This window comes from Rhodnius prolixus, unplaced genomic scaffold (genome assembly GCF_049639745.1).
Source record: "Rhodnius prolixus isolate KJV_2025 unplaced genomic scaffold, Rpr scaffold_10, whole genome shotgun sequence".
Lineage (NCBI taxonomy): Eukaryota > Metazoa > Arthropoda > Insecta > Hemiptera > Reduviidae > Rhodnius > Rhodnius prolixus.
In genome coordinates, this window is record NW_027411615.1 from 24,331,950 (window position 1) to 24,357,700 (window position 25,751).

The 25,751-nt window shown below is 31.1% G+C and overlaps 1 protein-coding gene across 3 annotated transcripts in view; it reads right to left on the reverse strand.

Moving 5' to 3' along the window:
• Positions 1–628: 628 nt before the first annotated feature.
• Positions 629–25,751, reverse strand: part of LOC141457004 (uncharacterized) — a 275,187-nt gene continuing 250,064 nt past the window's right edge. For 2 of the 3 annotated variants that reach the window (XM_074133468.1, XM_074133470.1), the window contains exons 6-15: positions 11,252–11,565; positions 9,080–9,161; positions 8,185–8,331; positions 6,865–6,920; positions 6,484–6,756; positions 6,088–6,305; positions 5,576–5,721; positions 5,345–5,435; positions 4,371–4,764; positions 629–2,528 (exon numbers count right to left, since the gene is read on the reverse strand). In XM_074133468.1, coding sequence (XP_073989569.1) covers positions 2,034–2,528; positions 4,371–4,764; positions 5,345–5,435; positions 5,576–5,721; positions 6,088–6,305; positions 6,484–6,756; positions 6,865–6,920; positions 8,185–8,331; positions 9,080–9,161; positions 11,252–11,565 — 2,216 coding nt within the window. In that variant the 3' untranslated portion in view covers positions 629–2,033. The remainder of the gene's footprint in view (positions 2,529–4,370; positions 4,765–5,344; positions 5,436–5,575; positions 5,722–6,087; positions 6,306–6,483; positions 6,757–6,864; positions 6,921–8,184; positions 8,332–9,079; positions 9,162–11,251; positions 11,566–25,751) is intronic. The other variant, XM_074133469.1, reaches the window with a different exon arrangement.

A 25,751-nucleotide genomic window follows, 5' to 3' on the forward strand; every position in this document is an offset into this window, starting at 1 on the left:
CGTAGCAAGAAATAAATCTCTAAATTCAGCCGTTTAAAGAAATATGTTCGCAAAAAAAGAGTAATTACAGTTTAGAACTAAAAATAAAGAAGCGAATCACTGATAAAAACTAAAAAACAAAATGAAACTCTTACGTTTTCCTGATCATGGACTGATCATACAAGTAAATTCTTCAACACAGATGCTGGTCTTACCTGTAAATCGAACTTCATTGTTATGTACGGCTAGAAAAATTAATTTCACATTTACTTACAACCCTTAGACCTATGGAAGATCTTTCAATTAGTCCAGATAACAATGCTGGAAGTTCTGGTAATTACTTGATAACTGAGTGAGCCTGTACCACAATGGAGGTAATGAGTCTGAGAACTTCGCAGCGCCAATGATTCGGTAAATTTTGCATTCGGTTGTCATAATCTAATCGTCAATGATTTGGAACTGTCTAAATTATTTTGAATGATTCAATATTATTTAAAAATCTGTCTATCAACATCTTTACCAACCAAAACTAAGTTCAACATATACATACAAATAAAATATCTTTCTACGCCCAAAATTGTTCCTAGTTAAATAAGAAGAAAGGGATAAGAACAGGTTGCTAGGATTAATAACCAGAAAAAGACAAAAATAAATATAGATATTTTTTTTTAATTAACAATTCTTGTAAATTTCCTTTGTTTATAGGGTAATTTATGTTTTTTTTTATTTTTAGAATACTGAATTCTGTTTTCATACTTTCTAAGATTCTTTTATTTATTTCAACTCTTAATTTTCCTTAGTGAATACACAATGGATATTTATTTTGTTGCTGCATTATTACTTTAAAACATACAAATAGCATTATCACAAAAGTTCAATATTGGTTCGAAATGGCAACAATCAAATATAAAATAGACACATTACTAATTGTTCTCTCCCACTGTAGTATTAAGTATTGATTTGATGAATACACTGTTTCATATAGTTTCTCTACAAATATACAATTTAACTGTATATATAATATTAATTTTTAAAATCTGAAAAATAGTACAATAAACCAGCTATCTTTAAGAATTAAAAAATAATAACATATACGGCACAATAAAATGTTTAAAGATGTTTATTATACACTCAAAATATTGATTTATTTAAAAAATAATTCAGAAAATAGTTCTCAATTAAGATTATACTACAATTAAGGTTACAAATGAATAGATTTTCAAGATATAATTATACAATAACCTGTTTTCAACACAGTACCATTGAGAACTATCTAGGTAATTTAAAACAAAGAATTATAAATCTATTATGGCTGAATTGGTTTCTGTTATTTACGTTTAAAACAGTAAACTAACAGTATAAATCATTTATTTGTATATAAAACATTATATCAAATTATTAATATATATTCATAGTATTTACAATTAACTAAAAATAAGAATGAAAAAAGATCATATTAATAATAATGGCTACATGTTTTATCTTTTTTTAATTTTCAAAATATGACCATTATTTGATTAAACGTTTTACAAAAAAACAAAACAAATATATAGTGATTCATATAGTATTAAATAAATTACACGATATTTATGAACAAAAGAAGTACCCTCATTCATATTCTTTACTACATCCACAGCCTGTTTAAATTGAATGATTCCATCTTTTTCAATCAAACGCACTCCAATCGTTTCCTTCTTATTTTATTTTATTATTTTTTCGCATATACATAAGTGCTTTCCTGACACCATTTTACTATTTACATGAAACTTTTGATCCCCCACAAGTAAATCATAAACAAAAATTTATTTTTGAAAATAAAAAAATATTTACAGTTTGCTTTTTAGCTTTTTTTTTAATTAAAGACTAGATACAGAAACTTAACGAAATTATTGTTGGAAAGTTATAATTTTCCACCATTTTTTTTTTAAAGTTTATTTTCTTTCGCATAAAAAATTTTTTACTTAAAAAAAGAAAACAAAGCTACAAAAAGTTAGTGTAATTTACTCAAACATGTAAATATTGTAGCCCACTTCATTTAAAACTAACAGCCTGTCTCATTCTTCCGTTTGAAAACCACCTTCACCATCCTCTGACCAACTTAATTCCATGTTCATCCTACATGTGTCTTTATTCAATCTTCGATTATGTCTGGCCGATGAAGTCATTCGTCTTCTTGTCTTCAGATCATCATTATCTAATTTTATATCTTTACCAATTATAAATTCACACGGATCTAATTCTTGTTCTGAATCTTTATCTGAAAAATATGAATCAGCTAATGATGATTCAATATCTGAATCTATAACACAATCCTCATTATCATGTTCCTCATCATCATCGCTAGCTTCACCAGATATCATCGCTTCACCGGCTGAATCTTTGGGTAATAATATATCACCTCTAAGTCCAGGTTGTTCCATCCTACGCAGCATCATCATTTCTTCCATAGATGGTTCTTTTTTTGGTAAGTCATCAATTTGTATTTCTGAATCGTCAACATCTAATAACTCCAATACATTTTTATCGCCAATACTTTTTACAACTATCACCTGAAAAACAAAGTGATAAAAAGAATTAAAGAGGGGCATCACATACATAGTTGCATGAACTAAAAAGTTGTTTTGGAGTACCCTAACATTTTAAGTACCGAAACGTGAGAAAACTTTTTCAATTCCTTGACATTAATTTTCTTCGATTAATCGATACGTTTACAAAGATATCCATTTCCGAAACCTGTTAATCTACTCCTCTCCCTCTCATTTCTTTGGGCAACTAATAACTAATAATCGAACAGATTTTGAGAAACTTTTGTGTATTAGGTTTCATATTCACATCTATTCGTTTACTGAAGTCATCATAGCAATATACACATCAATGTCACAATGATTGTAAGCAGAATAGATGGTCTAATGGCGGAAAGCATACTGCCTAAGCAGTTGATCGTGTTTGGAACCTTGGATAAGTTTAAACAACTGATTAAAAGTTGACATAACAATCGACTAGCCACAATACAAACCTTCCAATAAGTTTTAGCTTTAACCTTAGAACTTAGAAACAAGAAGTTAGAAAATATTTATTATTAAAGAAAATCGAGAGTATAACTTCTTAATCTTTTAATCACAACACACTATTACAATAGGCTAGGAGATAATGATATTGTGAATGTCAAGGAATGAAAACCCCATTTTATTATTCAAAGTGCAATCTTTAAAATTCTAAACAGAGAAGTAGAAATCGTTAATAATGATTAAAAGTAAATTAAAAATTTACAAATGTACAAATAAGGAAACATTTTATCATTTCATTAAGTTTTATAATCAAGAAACTCAAGTAAATAACATTGGCTTCATTATTAGTTGGCCACCTTACAAAAAAAAATCAAATCCAAGGCATAGACTGGGAATCGAACCCAGTACCACAAAACGTATTAGCTTTGCGGGCCTCGCCTCTATCTAACCGCTCGCCTACCTTGGCGCCTTAGTCCTGCCATTATAACTAGTTCCAACTATCCATTTACATTAATTAGTACTTTTGTACTTAGTAAAAATTTTAAGGAAAATAAATCACGACAATAAAATAATCAATATTTCAAATTCCAATAAAATACTTAATATTTACTCTTTTTAATCGTTACAAAAATTGATTTTGGAGCACCAAACCAGTTAATATCTCCTCTCAGAACATTTCCTCCCTTATGTAAAACTTCGAGTATGCATAATTTTCTCAACACAATCAGTGGTAAGAACAATTAACAAATCTTCGGAAGAACGGCGAAGTTATTAACATAGTAACTAAACTCGCGAAAAGAAAGGCAACCTAGATAGAATACTGTAACTGAAATATAAAACTGATGGAAGTCAGCCCTTTAAATTGATAACTACCGTATTGCATCGAATATATAAGACACTCATTCTTAAATTAAATAGATGATTAAATAGCTTAGGCTTTTCTAAGCTTAAAAAAAGACAAAAAATAAAATAAACAGTCTAACACTTAAATTTATTACAAAAAAAATTACCCAAAACATAAACATTTCAATTAACGGCGATTTTCCGTTTTTGAGTAGCGGCTTCTAATTTATTGGTAGTTTTAAACGTTTGGTATAGAGTAAAGATTAAATTGACGTTTTGTCACAGATTATAGGATAACAATTAAATTCCATTTTTGCAGATAATTTTAAAGGATTAAGGTAATATTAGGAGCTAAGCTTATAAATACGCAATTTGTTTAAAAAATATAACTAATAAAATTAATTATAGCTAAATAATTTACCCTATTAAATGTTAGATAACCGCTGGTTACAAACCAAATTAATTAAATAAAACAAAAATAAATAAGACAAAATGTATTTTTTGAATATATATTTACTTTTAAAAACAAACAAATCTAACCTCTTCAGTAATATGTTCGACTTCATCGATATTGGCTACATCACCCCATCCTTGATCACTAGCACTACAGTCTGGTGATTTACGCAATTCTGGTGTACAAGGTGAACTTTTACTAGAAGTAGACGATATGGACAATGATTGAGAAGAACGATTTCTAGGTCTATGTTGTGCTGATTTACTTGGAGTCGGTGTGGGTGTTGCACCACGCAAACTTTGTGCTCGTTTTAATAATCTAGTAGCTATATTCTGTGGATTTTCATCAATATCAACTACCCAAGCAACTGAATCAGCTTTTTCAATAACTGCCTTCACTTTAGGCGAACCTGGTGATGAGGTTTCATCTTCAAACATTTCTGTAGCGTTGCCGTTCTGTTTTGCTGATTCATAAGCAATTCTGTAAAAAATAAATAAAAACAAAAAATTTTAAAACTATGGTGGAAGAAAGAATGAAAATATAACTGAAAATTTTGAAAATTTGAAAAAAAGAAGAAATATATTCAAGAATGTGAGACCATGCCAACAGAAAATTGAAAATGATTTACAAGTGTTTATACGCCAAATCAACCAGTCACATGCCCCATTGAAACAAAACCAAGTTAGTTTGAGGAATTCAAGAGAAAAAGGATAAATAATAATATAAAACAAAACATTTAACATTCACAAAGATAATTTTTTATTTATAGAATTAAAATATTGTTCACAAAATAATTTACAAATTAATATAAAGTAAGATGTGTAATAACATCTACACAGTTAATTCGTTAACAGCTAACTTGCATTCAATAGTTAAAAAGCAACTCAATGTTTGTAGTTAATAATAACAAATTGTTTCAACAATAGTTTTCAAGTCATAAACTCAGTAAATATTTTCTAACTATGAATAACAAGAATATTATTTATTTTAAAAAGCCACAAAAAAATAAAATAAAATGTATTAAAGTCATTAGTAATATTTAATTTATTGTTTTACTGACCTAGAATTATTGATGTCCGCTTCACTAGCAGTCTTGTTTAAAGTATATGAAGACCTGTTCGCAACTTTGGTCCTCGTTACTGGAACTGGCCCTGAACAAGAGATTTCTTAATTTGAATTTAAGTATTGCAGAATCAGACATTATATATCTTCAAGAAAGTCAAGCAATTTTAATTTATTTTTATTTTTACTATAAGAATATAAGAAAATGAATTTTCAAAATTTAATTTACCTGAGAGAGCAGCGAGGGCTTGGACAACTTCACAATTTTGTTTTAGCTTCCACTGTAATTCTTCGTTATGCATGGACAACCTTTTCTTTTGAGTTGATTCTTTTTCAATTGTGTCCAGTAACATTCTATTTTCTTGCAACAGTCGTCTGTAATGAGAAAACAAATTACAAAATTTTATCAAAAATCAAGTTGGCCTTAGGCACAGAGAACCCTCTTCATTCAGATGAAGCAGAAAATTCAGAAAATGTTTTTTTGTCAGTCAGAACCCAAAACTTTCTCACAAAATCGCTAATGCCATTAGATGTTATTGTAAATTATGTAGCTGCGACCAACAGAGATTGTCTCTACCCTGCAGAATGTTCGTAGATACTTGCGCATTTTCCTGTCCCACGTTCGCATCTTTTAACTGAACCAATGACTTTTAATCTCCGAAATGGTCATCCTACAGATTTCAAGAATATCGATATGTCTTTTTTTTTTTGTAAATTAGGTAACAATAAAATTTTACTAACTGTTCATTGGCTTCTTTTATATTCAATTGTGCCTGTAATCCTTCCAATCTAGCTTGCAGTGTAGCTTCCCTGTGTAATGCCTGTGGCAGCTGTTCGGCATCTCTCTGCCAAACTTGGCTCTGTCTGCGCAATTCAAGGAGTTCACTACTTTTCAAGTCTAATACTGATCTTAATGAATCAACTTCTGATTCTAACTGAGTGCACTTCTGTCTGGATATCTGGAATACAAGAACTTATTTTATTTGAATGTTTCAACTCTTTTTTTTTTCAGTAATTAGCAATTATAAAGGAGTTACACAGGCTTTGCAGAACACACAGCTTCATCTACTTCAAAAGTTAAAAATACTACAGTTGGTAACCCTTAACCTTAAAATCTTATTAACCGAAAGTACTTACCTTTAATGGCGCATTCTTTCCGAGAGAATTTATAAACAAAGTTTCATTCTCTTTTAAACCATCACATTGTGATTGTAAAGCAGCAAGTTGTTTTGTTAATTTCTCTTCTTTCTCTTGAAATTCTTCAATACTTTTTGAATAAATTTCTTTTAATTCACTTTTTTCTTTATTACTGGCTAGCATTAAGGATGCTATTTCATCTTGATGAGAATTTTTAACTTCTTGTAAATCATTTTCATATTGTTTAACTAACTGTTCTCTTAAAACTGTAACCTAAAATAATTAAAATGCAACTGTAAAATAGTGTAATGAAAGAAACAAATGTATAATGAACTGTACAGCGAATATACATCTCCCTGAAACGTCTGTAATTAAACATACCTTGCGATCAAATTCTGTCTTTATCTCGTTAAGTTTTTCTTCATGAAATGATGATACTACAAAATACAAAACAATTAAGACCTTAATGACAATTCACACTAAACACAAAAGAGAATAATGGATATAAAAAAATAATTCTTATACTATGTCGCTTTATATTTGCTAATCTTAGGCTTTGTTGTAGATAATAAATCCTTTTAACATAGAATTTTATGAGAACATTTTAATTTTGAATTTGAAATTAATTAAAATGATAAAATTGTTCTTAAAATTGGATATAATTTTCATGATTGATAAATCGGGGACGAGGTAAATGGGGTCCTGTTGAAACACAAATGCGGGCCGCGAGTTGTACTGGACGAGTTTCTTAGGACTTCTCACTCCAGATTTAGTCAAACAGGTCTGGAGAAGGTATCCTAATTAACGGGTGTCACAACATGTTTCCGAGGCGCCATGGCGGAGGTTCCTTGGCCAACAATCGTAGGATCTTAATATCATTACCTACATAAATCACGCACTTTATATCTGCAAATATTCCAAATATCTTATGCATAGATAATATACCATAGACTGGTGATGTGCATACCTAGTGGGAAACATTCATGATTGGGCAGTGTTCTGTAGAAACTATATTACCACCGAACTGTAACTGAGCTGTAAAAAGCTCCTTGGGAAGAGAACTCTAAGGTCTTTCTGCTGAATTCAAGACCGAAATCACAACTTGCAACCCAGTGCATTAAATCACAGAGTTAATCCCTTCCCAGCATTATTATTGTTATTTGGGAGGTTGCATCATCTTCCAACAATGTCATCAATTATTTTTCTTTTCGTATTACTCGAGTTTGGTTTATTATAATTAAAATTAAATTCGTATTGGCCCCCAAAGTGCGATTATATAGCAATATAACCTGTACAATCACTACCTATTACAAATTAACTGTAAAATTATTGTTTCAGTGTTTTATCAACTAATGTTTAATCATTTTCTACAAAATATTATTTACACTATCAATAGTGTAGGACAGACTAAGAGCACTACTCTCACAGAACAAATTTAATACCAAAGAATACTCTTGTCCTACTTTTTCCACACTTTATAATAATTTTAAAAGCAAATAAAGTGGGCCTTGTTTTCTGGTACACTTACTTGTTTTAATAAAACATCCTTTACCTAAGATACCCACCTAACAATCAAATGACGTAATTTTATATATAACTAAGGGGACTTAACCCTTTGCTCCGTTGAATTTTTATTATCATCTGTCAGCAACAGATGTTTTATCCAGTTAATTAATACACTAGAACATGTTATAAACTTACACTTCGTATATTCTTCCCGAAATTTAGCATTTAGCTCATTTTTCTCCTCTTCATGACTTCTAAATGCTTCTTCAAATGATAATTCATGAATCTCTTTTTCATTTTTAAAGCTATCTTCTAATCTATTATATGACATCTTTGTCTCCTCTGTGAACAATTAAACCATATTAGACAAGTAAATTTAATAAGTATATTGATTCAACTCTGTATACATTAAAACTATAATATAAAAGGTATTAGTATTAAACTTAAGCTAGACTATTTCACCAATATCAACAGTATTGTAAAGTACAGACAGCATCACTGATAAGATTTTGATGTTGGATTAATTAAAGAAATAAATAACTTCCTCCTATAGTTTTGTTAAGATTTCATAATTCAATTTTTTAAAGAAGGAATCCTTTTTCTTCAAATGTGGTATTCACATGTGAGACGAATAAGTACATAAACCTCACAGGGGGTCGCTGTTGCATGCAGCTTCCTGGGTGTTGCAATCCCAAGGGTTACTAGCACAGTACTCCAGCACTTTCACTGTACAATAGGGACACAATACACTTACACTATATTCACGTAAACAAGCCAAATCAAGGCACCTACACTGCACATCCAAAGGGCTACCATCCCTTGGAGATAGCTTCGCCGAAGGGAGTAAACCCTTTAAATACAAGAACTTCCATTGTTTCGGAGGTTGAGCGTAGGGCCGACAATCCTACCCTGCAAAAACCTTAATACGTCACGAAATCTAATGTATAATGGATAAAATTTTTCTTTGCGTGATTTAAATTTTGTAAATTATTAGAATAGAATCAATCATGTACCCTCATACAGGTTAAAACGAAACAAGATAAAAAGATGAATGGAAGACATATTGTTTCATTGCTCCCCAATTACTTACCAAGTTCTAATTTAGTTTTCACCCATTCTTTGTGAATGATGTCCAAATCACGTTTCAACTGAGGAGTGGAAAATGCTTCCAACTGAAACAAAAAAGGGAAAAACATTACTACCACTTGCTGCGTTACTTTCTACATTTATCTCTAATACAACTTAATATTTTCTACATCTAAACATTCATCTAATAAATAACAACATTCTCAGTCATTTATAATTTTCAAAATTACTAAAATTGATGAGAATTTGTCAAAAATATTTATTTCAACAGGAGATACTAGATTAGGAAATAAAAAATAAATCACATACATTTCTATTTAATTTCATCCCAAATGTATGATATTAATCTGAACTACTTCCATGAATAAAATATGGAAATTTTAATTATACCACACTCGCAGAATTTGGTTTTTCATTTACTATTAATAAAACCGTCCTAATAACACCGGACATCCAATAAAAAATATAAGCAAATAATGACATCGAAATTATTCACTTCTAACAAAACTTCCTTGTATTTAAATAATTTTAAAAACTTGTTTTTTTTATCACACAATTGATTTAATTATTAAACATTTGTTTTTTTTTTTTTGCCTTTTACCATAGATACATTTAATTATAGGTTTTGCCAAAATTAGCAGAGAGTCAACTTATTGAGTGCTATTGAGGGAAACTACAAAGCACAGTCTACATGCCTTATCTTTTTAGAGATAACTTTAAAGCAACTGATTTAAAATGTAAATGACCCTTTATTTAGTAAATTCAACGTCAGGGGCAAAAACGTCAAAAATCCTAGGTTTTATCTTAGGTCTGGAATGGCCAACATATGTCTCAAATAAGGATAATAATTGAAACATTTTTAAGGCTAGGCAACTTTCATTAAAGACCTTTCTTTGAAACGACTTGAAGAACAGACATTTACCAAAATTATTTAACTTGAAAAAAACCATTATGAAATATCTACAGGTAGTTCTTCTCTTGCCCACTGGGTTTTGTTTCCCAAAAGAACTTCAGTTTTTATATTAATTATTTCTTAGGTTGTTGTGCTCACTTAGGAGGTAACACCTTCACATGAATCACCCTCCACATGGTACCCTTTCGTCACATAACAAGGACATGGAAGAATTTCTTTCAAGTTTAGAATTTTGGTAACCCATTTTAATCCTAATCAATATTTAATACGCGATAAGTGCATATAATCACTGAGATAGCACTAGGAAACCTAACCACGATAGCAATATTTCCCCATGTGTCGTACAAGGACAAGTGAGGTTCGCGTTTAATCCACTGATTTATCAAAGTAAATAAACAAAACTGAATTAGTATTGAATATTAACCAAACAATGAAAATCGAACTTAACTAACCATTAACTGTCTACCAATTAACTTCCTGAATTGACCAAAACCAATTCTGTCCTTGTTACTGTCTGAGATTATTTTCAATAAATCTTACAATTTATTTAACATATTTGTCTTTTCTCAGAAAATACTAATTCGAGACCAGAAGCTGAGTGAAGAAGTGCCCAAATCTACTGCGACGAAAAATGACTTCTAGGTTCCCAAAATTAAAAGAGTCTGTTCACAGAACTAACACTTCTATAATTCATAGGATGTAGACGTGAACTGCTTTTAATTTGCCAGAGTTAGGGATAACGGAGTAAAGTGTAGTTCGTACTGTAGGCTAGAATATCCGCAAGAGCGCCAAAATCTCAGAAGCACTGCTTTAAATAAATTATACAACTTGTACATCATCATTAAATTACGAAAGGGTTTAGAAGAAAAATCCATTTTTCCTCGTATTCTCAATCCAGCCATATATTTCCACTTCAAGCAGACAGTAACATTGTGTTAACACATTAGAAAATAAATTTAACACTAGACCATGAAAAATGTTCTGGTTACAGCAGAGAGGGACAGAAGTGTTTACAGGATGACTGGCGAATAATGCATCAATTTACCAGTTTAGGGATCAGAAAAATGCGACATAATACTATTACGTAGAGAAGTAGCTTACTTCCTAAGTTATAATCTTTTTGATCACCATAGTTCAGAAAATATAGAACTACTAAAGTGGGAAATAATGAAGAAAGTGATGCGAAAACATTAAGAATACAACAATTCAATCTCTGAGGACAGAATTTGCCAACATTATATTCATTGCTAGCATTTCACTTACCGTGTAAACTAAATAGTTGACTAGTACGGCCAGTGCCTCTGCACCTTTGGCAGAATGTCTGAGAGCGGCCAAAGCCTTAATATCGGCAACATGTGGAAGCGGTGTGATCGGCTGTTTAGCTTTCGGCGAGGATTCACTAGCGGTGACCACCGTCTGTGGTATTGGTTGCGCTCTGACAGCTGTAGTCACGGATGCGGCTACAGCTTTACCGCCTCCGCCGGCAACCGCAACAACTCCGCCCCCGCCGCCACCACCGCCACTCGCTTGGAATACTGGCTCTGTTTTGTTGCCTCCATGGTTCAATCGATTATGGTCTGAAAAATAACAAGAAAAATTAAATTCTATAATCAGAAATTTAAAAAAAATAACAATTTCACAGCATAAATAAATTTGCCACAATATTTAGAATATAATTAAAAATAAGAATAATTTCAGAATATTCATTATAATCTGTCGCAAAATTTCAGCAACCAGCAAAAACTCTTGTGGAAAATCAGAATATTGACAATTTCATTTTGTGACCCTAAACTTAAAATCGATTAGAGAAATGAGGCTTTTATCTAACTTAGGGGGTTGTTAATTAAATCTCCCGGATGAATTAATACTCAATTGCAATCTCTTTTAAATATAAATATATAAAATGAAGAATCAATCGACAAATGCATCTTTTAAAACTTTTCCTTTAACTTCTTTTAAAAGATTTTCGTTCTAAAAGTGGCAGAGATAAAAAGAATCACAAAACCATGTTTGGGCTATTTTCAAAACAAAATACATGCATATATAATTTTACTGCAACTTTTTTCGTACAAATATGCAATTTTATTAGGTAAAGAAACTGTAAAAATTATTTTATAGTCACTGAATGAAATTGCTCTTAAATATATTTTCAATTTACAGTTTACTCACAATATAATTCAAATTAGCACCTGTGAAGATTGTAAAACAAGGTGAAAATATCATTAAGAACAAATTGAGAGAGACAAAGATGAGAATAACAACTACTAATAAACTAAAATACCAACTAAGCACATGGTTTTATTTTTTCTGGGTAAAAAAAGAGAAAGTACACCAAGCTGTAACTAAGCGACGTCATGTTTATTCAAATATTTGCAACAAAATTCGCTTTTGAATTTTTTATTTTTTGCTTTTACACCAGCTGGCCGAGTAGACTCATTCTATTAAGACACCCACTAAACTTAGAAAAATTTGTAAATTTTTCATTTTTACTTTCTTTTATCCCTTGTAAGGAGGAACTATTGTAATCCTACAGATTTTTAAATTTATTTTCAACAGAAAATTTTCGGCATCACTACTTGGTGAGAAATAAATATGTTGCTAAGTCCATTTAGGGGTAAATGTAAAGAATAGCGCCCGGAGGTGTGGCCTAATTCGAAGTGATTCTAATTCGCTGTTACCATATAACCCGCCAAATTCAAATGTAAATATAAAAATATTTATTTATTTTATATTTACATTTAAATTTGGCGGGTTATATGGTAACAGCGAATTAGAATCACTTCGAATTATTAATTCAAGATTATTAAACATTTTTCGTGGGGGGCTGTGCCCCCCACACCCCCTTTTTGTGGGGGCTTTGCCCCCACTCCCCCTGATCTATTTTTTTATTTTTATGGGGGCTTCGCCCCCCACACCCCCCTCACTGCCCCACTAATCCACACGCAACTCTAATTTGTAATTCAGACACATGAAAAACAAAAGAAAAGAAGCCTACCTTATTCAATGCAATCCCTATCCTTCTGTTTCTACACTTTATTCACTCCCTTAAATAATGCTCTCATTTGATCGCCCATGGAAGAATGACTCCTTTTCATACTTATCTCACTTCCACACTTCGGACCTACATATCTATTACTAATTAAACCAACACTTATTCAAAATGATAAAACTTTCATCCCTTTATCCTCCCTCAGACTACATTCATGCTTTAAATTAAAGAAAAACTGTAAATTCAAAACGCTCATCTTTTATGAAGTTACAAAAAAAAGGAACCTAAAGTTACACACTGGCACTAGCGGGAACTGATAATACGTTGAAAAAGAAGCAGTTACTATCAGTGTTGCCGATGGGGTAAATCAGAATTACCCTCTCCACTAGGTTCAATTACCCGTTTTTACCCGATACTAAAACCAGCGTTACCAACTATATTTTATAAGCGGGATATATAAAAAACACTTTGTAAGCTTAAAGGGTTATAAACAGTATGTAAATAATAACTATGATTAAATTATTTTATTCTTTATTTTACAGCTTTTATGTATTAACATAATTAGTAGCAACATTTTTATAAATTTTATATTTAAAATTATTATAATAGTCATAACTAAACAGAAAATAAACTTTTAAACCTCTTTTTTGTCCCAAATGTTAGTATTTAACATTTCCTCATTTGGTTCAAAATTAATAATATCATTATCTTTGTATAAAAAATTTTTGGTGATTAAAATAGACTTTAATGTATTAGTTGACAAATTATTTCTGTGATCAGTTTTTATATTTTTTATGTCACTGAAAATTCTTTCAACAGATACATTAGAGAAGGGTAAAACAAGCAAAAAGTATATAACTTTTTTTAAATTTTTAAATTCAAGTTCACCATCAGCTTTTTTTATATTAAAAATTTTAGCCCAGTAATCCTCAGTGTCCAAATTTATATCGATATTAAAATCTTTTAACTACTGAACTGTTAGTAATATAAGTAGATTAAATATATAAAAATGTTATTGCTCTTTACAAAAGCTGAATTCAGTCTAGATCGAATTTGAAATTTTCGAAAAATTATTTCGTTTGAGTAAGATGATTACCCGATTTTACCCGTCAAAGTTCAATTACTTGCTTACTTACCCATTCAATGTTGAATTACCCGAAAAATGGGTAATTACCCGGACATTGGCAACACTGGTTACTATGCAGTAAGTGTACTGCGCATGCGCGCTCAACATAAATAGCTAAGAAATTCAAAAAAATTATATACAGCACATTAGCGGGAAGTTGAGAAATTTAAAAAGAATATATTGAACATTGGCGGGAAGTAGTTTAAAAAGTCAACGGTAACTGTGCTGTACTGCGCATGCACCAAAAATAAACAGGCCACACCTCCGGGCGCTATTTACATTAGCCATTTAGAATTTCCCAAGACATGATTCAACTTTATTCAATGTTTTTGTTTTAAGCGATATTTATTATACTTACAATTATTTCCATTACTAGAAGTGATAGATAATCTTGAAGTTGATTATTGCTATATTACACCAGAAGTTTTAGGTAAGTTGCCTACTAGTTTTTGGCAATTAAAGGAGGAGATTTTTCAGGAAAATATTCATTCTATCGCGCAAAGTAAAAGCACTACATTAGACTAGTATGAAAAAAGAAGGTTACCCTTAGGTTACAGTACAGATATGTCTAAAATTTCTTATTAAAAACATATTACGAACCTATAATGAAATTTAATTTTGTATTTATTAATAATAACTTAAAGAATCTATATTGTTTGTACTAAACAATGTGCACAAAAAAGTGATCCTTCCTTCACTTAATTTTTATAATACATCAACTGTTTGGTGAATATATAAAAAATATTCTAAGAAATCTCTTATTTTTGGAAAGTATAATAAAATAAATTAAAACACTAATTCAAAACGCAAAACTATAATCAATGAACGACTTATAATAAGTTGATTTTGATGAATCGAACCACCTAGATGAACGGTTAGGCCCATCACTACTGCTTGTGGAGCGCATCTTCATCCTACCATTTTACTTTATCTAAACGTTTCATGAATGCGTTATTTGTGGTATTATTTGACCGCATTCACTCGACAATATTTACGTTCGCTTTTTGGGAAAACCATCATTATCCATTCGGCTATGTGAAATTAGATAAATGTTATTCAAAACAACGCAAACTAATAATACTTGTCAAAGATAATTTAAGAATTTAATCTATTGTAGTAAAAAATATACATGAAATGTGACGTATCCAGAGCATTCATGGATTCTAGCTACTTCTCACACTCTAGATTGCAACAAGTGTTTCCATTCACAACAAAAACACGTTTGAAACTGATTGAAAAATACAAATGTTTGAAACTCATGCCCTGAGATAACCTAATAAAAACCATCCATAGAAACTATAAAATCAATATTTACCAATACTATCTCTTTGTTTATACCCATAGAAATAAATAAATAAAATAATCAGTAAAAAATATAGTTGGCCCGCGCTCAATGTCTTCATAAATTTGCCAACCAAGAGAAACTGAGACCGCGGAGGGGATATTTTGAACTCATGCCATAACAGTTGATGCCATATCTAGGTAGCGGCTGCCGATTAAAAGGAACTGTCACGAGGAGTTTTTACAAAAAAGAAGAAGAAAAAATCATCTGTAATATTTTCACTAGTATTATTTTATTGAGGCTTACAAGAAAAGTATTTGTTGAGTTTTGAGTACAAAAATCATACTCATAATCATGGTTGATTTTTTATATATAATGCAGTTTGCACAGTGAATTTACTTTCTCTTACAAATCTTTGCTTAGTAATTTCTAAAGTAGCCAGTCGATTAATATTTATTTGACGAGAAAGTGTTCATTTATTAGTGACTGTACGACACCGGATGTAACAGGTAAAAAAGTTCTCATGATTTATCAGATTTTATCATGCAACCACAATACATAGTACCTTTTCTTAGTTTAAAATGCATTACTGACTTTCGGGCAGTGTTCTCTCGCTACAGACAACACTTTCCATACCCTGACAGTGATGTAAAAAGCTCTTAGGAATAAAAATTCTAAGAGCTAGCAGCTGGATTCGAACTCAGGATCTCCGCGATGGAATTCAGAATCGGAAACAGTTAAAATTTCGTATTTCTTTTACCGCAAGTAAGTTTTTCTTAAAACTTACGAGTTTATATTTAAAAAAAAAAGTTGATTTCCATAAAATACTTGTTTAACTATAGCAGTGCTAAAAGGAAGCGGGACTTCCCCATCATCATCATCCCCAACAGAACTCCCCTGAGAATAGGTTTCCAAAAACGGAATCGATAAGCTTAGCCACACATTATCCCCGAGTTCAAATGGAAAGTTCACGAAAAAAAACTGGAAATTTGTTTCCATTCAATCGCCACTTCCGGTGGATTGCCAACTCAGAACTCTGGATTATCACTACTCACAAATATATGATGTGATAGAAGCATTCAATGTGCTCATGCAAGAAAACTTAACTAACTACACTCCTGCCTAAGAACAGTTTAGTTTCAGAGTAAAAACTTGGAAGTTAATATTGAAATAGTTGAAAAACTTCAGATAAAATTAGTTGAGAATAATTAAATATAAATTATTTATAATTTTGAAAAATTTTAGAAAAGACGCAAAAACTTAAAAATTACTGCGCAGTAAACAACAAAGGAAGAGCTCATAGTAGCTACATAGTTCTGCCGTTAAAACTCTATATCGTTCTATAATAATTAAGGAATTTATTTTTCAAGTAGCAATAATGCAATTTTTATTATATTTGCAGACATAGATCAATTAAAAAAATATTATTAAAAAAAGAAGATAATTTAAAGATTTTGGAGAAAACCAGCTCACCATAATCTAAATCGCTCTCAACGGTCATGCTCAGATTTTTGTAATCCACGTCATGGCAATAAGAGCAGCCACTCATTTAGTTCATGCACAATAAATACTTTAACAAGATTTTTCTTCATTTTTCTAAATACCTCCGCCGTCAAATACATGATATCACACCCGAAAAAAGAACCTTGGAACTTTGCTAAATATTGGAAACCAAAAATTACACTCTAGACAATAAAACTAATGCACACTCGCCAATATAAAGTATTTGTAGTGCCACAACCGAAATGCAACCGACGACTACTGCCAAAGCAAAACATTGAAACGATTTTTTAGGTCTTTTGGCCACTAATCAAGGACATATTAAATTAAATACATGTAAATTTAACTGTACTATTATAGTCAGTGTATTATTGTCCATTTTAAAATTAATATCCAAAATAATGGTAATTATTCCAGAGTAATAGCACGATCTCGGGTAGTTTTATAAATGTGAGCAAGCGAGTTTCAGCAGTACACTGAGTGTTTTTTTCCTTTTTCTAGAAGTTAAGAAATAGAAATGAAAAAGGCTAACATTGCGTCATTTAGCCTAGCACCCACCTCCTCTTGCAACCACTCTCATCTCTAAACTGTCCTGACCTAGAAGGGACGTTAAATCTTTATTTTTAAACTTCTTATTTTGCTACCATCTTTTTTTATTATTATTATTTTGTTGTTTCCTTTAACATTTTTAAGGATTATTAACCTCCTTTATTTGATATTGTTTAAACATTTACGTCAAATCTTTGTTTGTTTAACGAGCACATTAAAATGTAACTGAGTTACTATAAATAAGATCAGCCAATGTTTGCTCTTAAGCGAGCCAAAGTAAGATATATACAGACGCAAAATTGTCGTAGACAAGTTGCTGAAGACCCAAAGGATATTTATTGTGAGACAGATTTTTCGAACAATTACGAAACAAAAAATTAGTTAAAAAAGAAGAGGGAACCCTGATGAGACTACAACATTTCGTTTACAAGAACCTTTCTTCTACTTGTGAACCTGGGGCCTAGAAATCCAGACGAGCCAGTTGACCGTATCCCGTGGTACTGTTTTGCGAAGAAACTAGGTCCCCTATTTAAAGGCCCAGAAACTCTGTGTACGTTTTACTGCTTGGACTATCCCATCAAAAGAAATAAATAGAAATAATAATGATCCAAACAAGGGCCGCCTTGTGCTTGTAGTAACTTGTATTATTAGTTTTCAAGTAACCTTTTCAGATACCAGCACAAAACCTTTCTATTTATTCTCCTTCGTATACTTCACTAATAACTAATTACTAATAAATTCTACGTCTAAAAATGAAAGGCTAAAAAATTATAAAATTAATTAAATATTTTTAAGGAATCGTAAGATAAATGAATGTAAATGAGACATCATATCGAGTTGAGTTATTCAACAATATGTAGAATTGACAGTAGTCCAAGCTAAGTACCCTCATGTGGAGAAAGTTATGGGTGAGTGATTGAGATGACAAGTGCATTTAGTCTGGCGATAGGAGAGCTTCATAATTTCTCTTTGCGCCCAGCCGCAGCGAGCAGTTGTAACTAACAAGTCCTCTCTTTTATACATACTTTTTAAAAAATAGATTTCATATAATATTATAATAATAATTATCTTTCATATAATATTAAAATCAGAAGAAAAAGCAAAGAACATACTAATTACAAGCAATAAATTAGAGAAACAATTAAAAATTGGAGAAACACTCTTAATTTAAACGTTACTTACGAAATATAATCTTTTCAGAAAGCGTTACATTATATACACATATATAATGTAAGCAGAGTACAGAGTGGACGTTAGAGCAGAAAGTGCAAATAATAGGGAAAAAGAAAATGGCAAAAAAGTGAAACAAAAAGATTGAAACAAATAAAGCCATCGAGACCGATAAGGAAGGAATGCTATTAAAAATGGTCTGCGTGGGATTAGGTTTTAATCGTGAACAGATTGGAGAAACTAATATGGGCAGGACAAACTGTACTCTGACCTCAACATCGCTTAAAACTACTCAGTTCGTGTTTTATACTGTTACATTGTTAGATTTGTACATGAATATATATTAAAGGGCCGCTTATGGCCTCTACCCAAACTCTAGAGAATAAAAACAAATCAAACAGGCTTAAAATTTATTTAAGGCCAGCTGAACAATTAGGGATTAAACTAGGCGTGCGGCAATTACTATTTAACTAGAGAGTAATGTAGGGGAGAGTGGGGCACCTTTGAACAGTTTTAATTTCTCGCCAAATATTTAAAACATTTATGATTGGTAATTTTCTCCATATGTTGTTGGTAGAGCTGTTGTATAATTGACAGAGTTTTCCTTCGTTTTCATTGTTCGGTAAAGTCAGAATTGAGGAATGTTATATTTTGTAAGGTGGAAGTAAATTTTTGTTGCATCTTTGGAAGTGTATTGTGAAGATTGTAGTGGACAAGGTGTAAGTATTGTTAGTCCATATTAACATTTGGAACTCGTATTTTTACGTCTAGTATTTACAAAAGTCTATTTTCTTGCCAAAAGTGTTGGATATTATATTTTCTTTTATGGAAGGAGAGGGGCACATTTCAACATCTCAGTTAAAATGTGCCCTACCGACCTGCAAGTTTGTGACTTTCTTTTGTTTAATCGCAGAGAAGGGGAAAGTGGTCCGAACCTACTTTAAGAAGCGTAACACGCACGAATATTCTGTTCAAACTTCTTAAACTTATCACACTTCGGGTACTACATCACCGAACTGAGTCATTCTTGATTTTTGAACTAGATTTCAGGGGTTTAAAAGAGAAAGTAATGTAGTAGTGAGAGAAATAACTGATAGAAGGTAGATTCAGAGTAAAGTAATATCATTTCTTTCTATTTTATATTGTGTTCAAAGCTAACCCACCAGTGGGGCAGATATTAACATTTGACACAACATTTTTAAATTTAAAAAATGTAGATATGTATGTAAAGTACCAACTGTTTATTGAAGAAGACTTGAAAGTTGTAGAAAACAAAATAAAACGGTTCAATAATACGATTCTGTGCACTCTGTTCAAATGTGCCCCTTCTCAACTACGCGTTACGGCGACTTACATCTTATCTTGTGGCTGTGTTTTTGCAAGCAATTCCCCTACAACGCCGTAGAGGTACAGGACAAGCACCTGGTACCAGTCTTTTGGTACCTTGTATCATTATACACGACGGCAGGCAAATAAAAGATTTTTTCAAATGATTTTATGAAGAGGAATACTTCAGGCACCACGACAGCCGGGTGGTTAGAGTGGAAGCCCGCAAAGGTAAGATGTATTGTGGTATTGGGTTTGATTTCCGATTTAGGCCTAGGACGTTATTTAATGGTTAATATGGGGGGTTAAAAGTAAAGTAAGTTTGATAGTTTATTGGACGTACAAGCATTTTACTTTACCGTTACTCCGTGGTAAACAATCTTAAAAGAAATTAAGAACTGTAGATGTCAACTTAAATTTAAAGTAGACGTCTTTTATGTCGGCAAGCATCATTTAGATACTGCGTTAAAGAGAGTTTTTTCAATTTTATTTGTGCTTAAAGCCATTCATTTAAAGAGAGCCTTTAAAAAAAAGTGGAACAAGATGGGTTAAAAGGCGCATATGTAGCGGAAATGTTTTGCTAAATGTATTCAAACATCTGCTTGACAGAAACTTCCTGTAAAGTTAAAAAAAAAAAGAGAGAAAAAAGTAAGTACGCCGCTGTCGTGGGAGACTATCATTGCTAAATATTGTAGGCACTAAATTATTTTGCGTACTTTGTTACAATTGAGAACTCCTTTGCCAGGTTTATTTCTAATAAAACTCTATTTTATTCTTAGAGGAGATCATCAGCCCATGCTGCTTTACTATTAAAACTAATATTACAATAATTAATATTATATTTATACGCTCACGGATATTCACTGACCTTTTCCAAAAATAACATTTCTGGCTCAAAGGACCACCAAAAAACGGATATTTCCGTTGAAAAAAACTATTTAATAAATTTGGCACGATTGCAATGTTATTAAAGTGTTAAGATAAATTAAAATAATTTTAACATCTGCAGATAAACTGAACATAACTGAAACAAGAAATTTATAATAATATAAATCAAGTAGAAGTAAAATTAATTTCTATATTCGTTTATTAAATTATTTTCAGTTTATCTGTGAAAAGATTCAAGGATTAAATATTTTACTTTTATTGCCTCCTTACCATAACCTGACGGCTAACAACTGAAACCTTTCTGTGCTCATTGGCCTTTAAGATATCATAATTAAAAACCAATAAAAAGTTTCGATATAAAATTTTCACTTGAGTCGTTTAATAATATACCTCGACAAGTAACAGCCACTTACAAAACAATAAATATATGTGAAAGTTTCGAGGAGGTTATTAAGCTCAGAAAAAAATAAAGTTGAATACGTTTTACCGAAAATAGACTCAAATAAGTTTAATGATTGGAATAATAGCTAATAGCTCTAATCGTTAGCAATAACAGCTTCAATCTTGCTTTAGTTTTAAACTTGATTCTCATTTCTAAATATAAGTACTGTATCGTTATATTGGACAAGGAGAAATCAGAGCGTATCTTTTCTTAATTCGGTCAATTTTACTTTTCCATAACTTTTCCTTTTTGTGTTTCTATTTTTGTTAAAGCCGTCAGATATCTCACATAACTGAGCTACCGAAGAATGTTAATCAACGTTACAACTTGCTACAAAAAAGTTCTCGAATACGAAAAGAAAATAAGGAATTATGTGGTGAGATCGGGTCACAATAATTAAAACGGTTCTTTTATTTCATTTTGTAAATTGCATATTTTTATTGTAATAACGGAAATTTAATTATGCTTGTATTCATTAAAAAGTAAATAAAAAACATGTTTACCTAATGCATTATTTATTACTTACAATTAAATAGCTTTATTTTAGGATTTAATAATAATTATTTATAAGTTTTATTTTCTTGTAAACTGAAGCTATACAAAAAAAGGCATGAAGTACACAACGAACCAATCATATCGAAATGCCCGATGTTGCGTCATATCCATGAAAATAATTGGATTAATTTCGATATTTATTTAAATGTAACGAAACTTCAACCGTCATCTTAGACTACGGTCGCTCGGAGGGTTCACAATGTTCTGCCGCCCTTCTGGAAGGGTTGCAAATTAAAAAACAGAGAACTTAGTAGTTCCATTGGTCAAAAAGATGACTTAACCCTCGTACTTTCTCTTCAATCCCTTCCCTACTGTTCAAATAATAATTTTGCTTATAAATTTGTTACTCAAAGATATTATAAGTGAGATCGGTGCAATAAACAAGAAAAACACCTTAGATGAGAGGTTAACTTCACCCAAATCTAAGTAAAACCGCTTACAAAAAGTTTGCAGAAAAAACGTTCTAAAAATTTAGTAAACTTAAAAACGAGCAAAGAGCGACACGAACTTTTGGTGGGTCGTTTTATGCCTCTTAATGGCGGCACCCAGTCAAAAAATCAACAAGAAAATTTTCTTAAACAATACCTAAATAAACAAGGCAAAAGAAACAATAACCTTTAATGTTTAAAATTTAAAAAAAGTATAATTACCTACCAGCATAAGAAAATAAGATAACTTAGCTAGCAATACAAACGGAAATATAGCAAGTTAAAGTTTACTGATGTTTCTCATTACCTAAACTTTCATTCCAAATATCTCGATATCTACAAAACGGATTTCAATTTACTTTGGCTCAGTTATAGACTACAACATTTCTAACAATTGAGAGAAATACCAACATTGTGCTAGCAATACAAACGGAAATATAGCAAGTTAAAGTTTACTGATGTTTCACATTACCTAAACTTTCATTCCAAATATCTCGATATTTACAGAACGGATTTCAATTTACTTTGGCTCAGTTATAGACTACAACATTTCTAACAATTGACAGAAATACCAACATTGTGCTAGCAATACAAACGGAAATATAGCAAGTTAAAGTTTACTGATGTTTCACATTACCTAAACTTTCATTCCAAATATCTCGATATCTACAGAACGGATTTCAATTTACTTTGGCTCAGTTATAGACTACAACATTTCTAACAATTGAGAGAAATACCAACATTGTGCTAGCAATACAAACGGAAATATAGCAAGTTAAAGTTTACTGATGTTTCACATTACCTAAACTTTCATTCCAAATATCTCGATATTTACAGAACGGATTTCAATTTACTTTGGCTCAGTTATAGACTACAACATTTCTAACAATTGAGAGAAATACCAACATTGTGCTAGCAATACAAACGGAAATATAGCAAGTTAAAGTATACTGATGTTTCACATTACCTAAACTTTCATTCCAAATATCTCGACATCTACAGAACGGATTTCAATTTACTTTGGCTCAGTTATAGACTACAACATTTCTAACAATTGAGAGAAATACCAACATTGTGCTAGCAATACAAACGGAAATATAGCAAGTTAAAGTTTACTGATGTTTCACATTACCTAAACTTTCATTCCAAATATCTCGATATCTACAGAACGGATTTCAATTTACTTTGGCTCAGTTATAGACTACAACATTTCTAACAATTGACAGAAATACCAACATTGTGCTAGCAATACAAACGGAAATATAGCAAGTTAAAGTTTACTGATGTTTCACATTACCTAAACTTTCATTCCAAATATCTCGATATCTACAGAACGGATTTCAATTTACTTTGGCTCAGTTATAGACTACAACATTTCTAACAATTGAGAGAAATACCAACATTGTGCTAGCAATACAAACGGAAATATAGCAAGTTAAAGTTTACTGATGTTTCACATTACCTAAACTTTCATTCCAAATATCTCGATATTTACAGAACGGATTTCAATTTACTTTGGCTCAGTTATAGACTACAACATTTCTAACAATTGAGAGAAATACCAACATTGTGCTAGCAATACAAACGGAAATATAGCAAGTTAAAGTATACTGATGTTTCACATTACCTAAACTTTCATTCCAAATATCTCGACATCTACAGAACGGATTTCAATTTACTTTGGCTCAGTTATAGACTACAACATTTCTAACAATTGAGAGAAATACCAACATTGTGCTAGCAATACAAACGGAAATATAGCAAGTTAAAGTTTACTGATGTTTCACATTACCTAAACTTTCATTCCAAATATCTCGATATCTACAGAACGGATTTCAATTTACTTTGGCTCAGTTATAGACTACAACATTTCTAACAATTGAGAGAAATACCAACATTGTGCTAGCAATGCAAACGGAAATATAGCAAGTTAAAGTTTACTGATGTTTCTCATTACCTAAACTTTCATTCCTAATATCTCGATATCTACAGAACGGAATTCAATGTACTTTTGCCCAGTTATAGACTTCAACATTCCCAACAATTGAGAGAAATACCAACATTGTGCTAGCAATACAAACGGAAATATAGCAAGTTAAAGTTTACTGATGTTTCACATTACCTAAACTTTCATTCCAAATATCTCGATATCTACAGAACGGAATTCAATGTACTTTTGCCCAGTTATAGACTTCTACATTCCCTACAATTGAGAGAAATACCAACTTTGAACTTTTTAAAAGTACGAGCCTAATGTTGCGAGTATTATGTTAATATAATGTATATGAATTTTAAAATTAATTTCAAATGTTCAAATTTTATTGAGATCAGTTTTTTTGTGTATGTTTTTGGCTATTTAAGTTTAACAAGGGTTGGGCAGTAAACTTTAACCGCATAAGTTGTCGAAAGAGGACAATAAGCAAGATGAGGAAGAATTTCAACGTATGGCTTACTCATTTTTGTGCAGTCTGAAGCAAATTATAAAAACACTTTCAGTTCACAATTAGTTTTTTAACGAACAGAACTCACTAAAAAATAGTACAAAAAAAATATATTGTAATTTTTCAATAACATAAGCCCTGAAGATGACCTAGTTTGTAAGGTCGAAAGCACGGCAAAAATGACTGAAATTGGCATTATTCTTTGTTCCATAAGCATTATTATAAAATTAACTGCATAAGGATGATGTCATTGTAACACAAGTAAACTGCACTACGAAGAGCAGTTGCACATAAAATAATTTCGAACTATTAAGATAATTACTTTTGAATGAAACAATTTTTAATATCTGACCCAAATACTACATTTCAACTTTCAGTTTAGGAATCTTTTTTTAATAAAATAAAAATGAAAATTTTTTTTAATTAATATTGCAATATACATTTTACAAGTTGAATGAACTTTCAGCTTTTGTTAAATTTAGCAGCGTTCTGGGTTAGCCAGGAAATGAATTCAGAGCCAAAATCCTAATTTAGTTATATCTTAAACGTTAGTATATCATTCCAGACTCAGTGATCTCGCTAATTTAGAACTGGATTTTTTTTTTTTTGCTTAGAACATTATAAACAAATTTAATAAAACGTCTTTAAATATTTATTTAGTTAAGGAAGTTATGTAATGTCAAGAGTATAACTACTGTTTATGTATATTTAGTTACTGTATAATACAATATAAATCATTTTTATTGTTTCAACAGGAACAAAACTGGGCCGACAAATGTACTATGCGTGAACAGAGGGCAATGTACCTTCTGTCGCATCTTAGAGAGTTTCAGAACCTGCACGTCTTTAACCTTTCTTTCCTTCCTGTCTGTTGAACGATACGAGTTGAAATTTGAAAGCCGTTTGTGAATATTATCAGAGATAAGTATCTCTTTTTAACAAAAACATACGATATAACATATCTATTGTCTATTGCTATATCTAACAAACTTATTAGCATAAATGTAAATAGATTAAAGGTTGTCACTTAGATGAATGGATGAATGCTTTTAATGCGGGTGTTTACT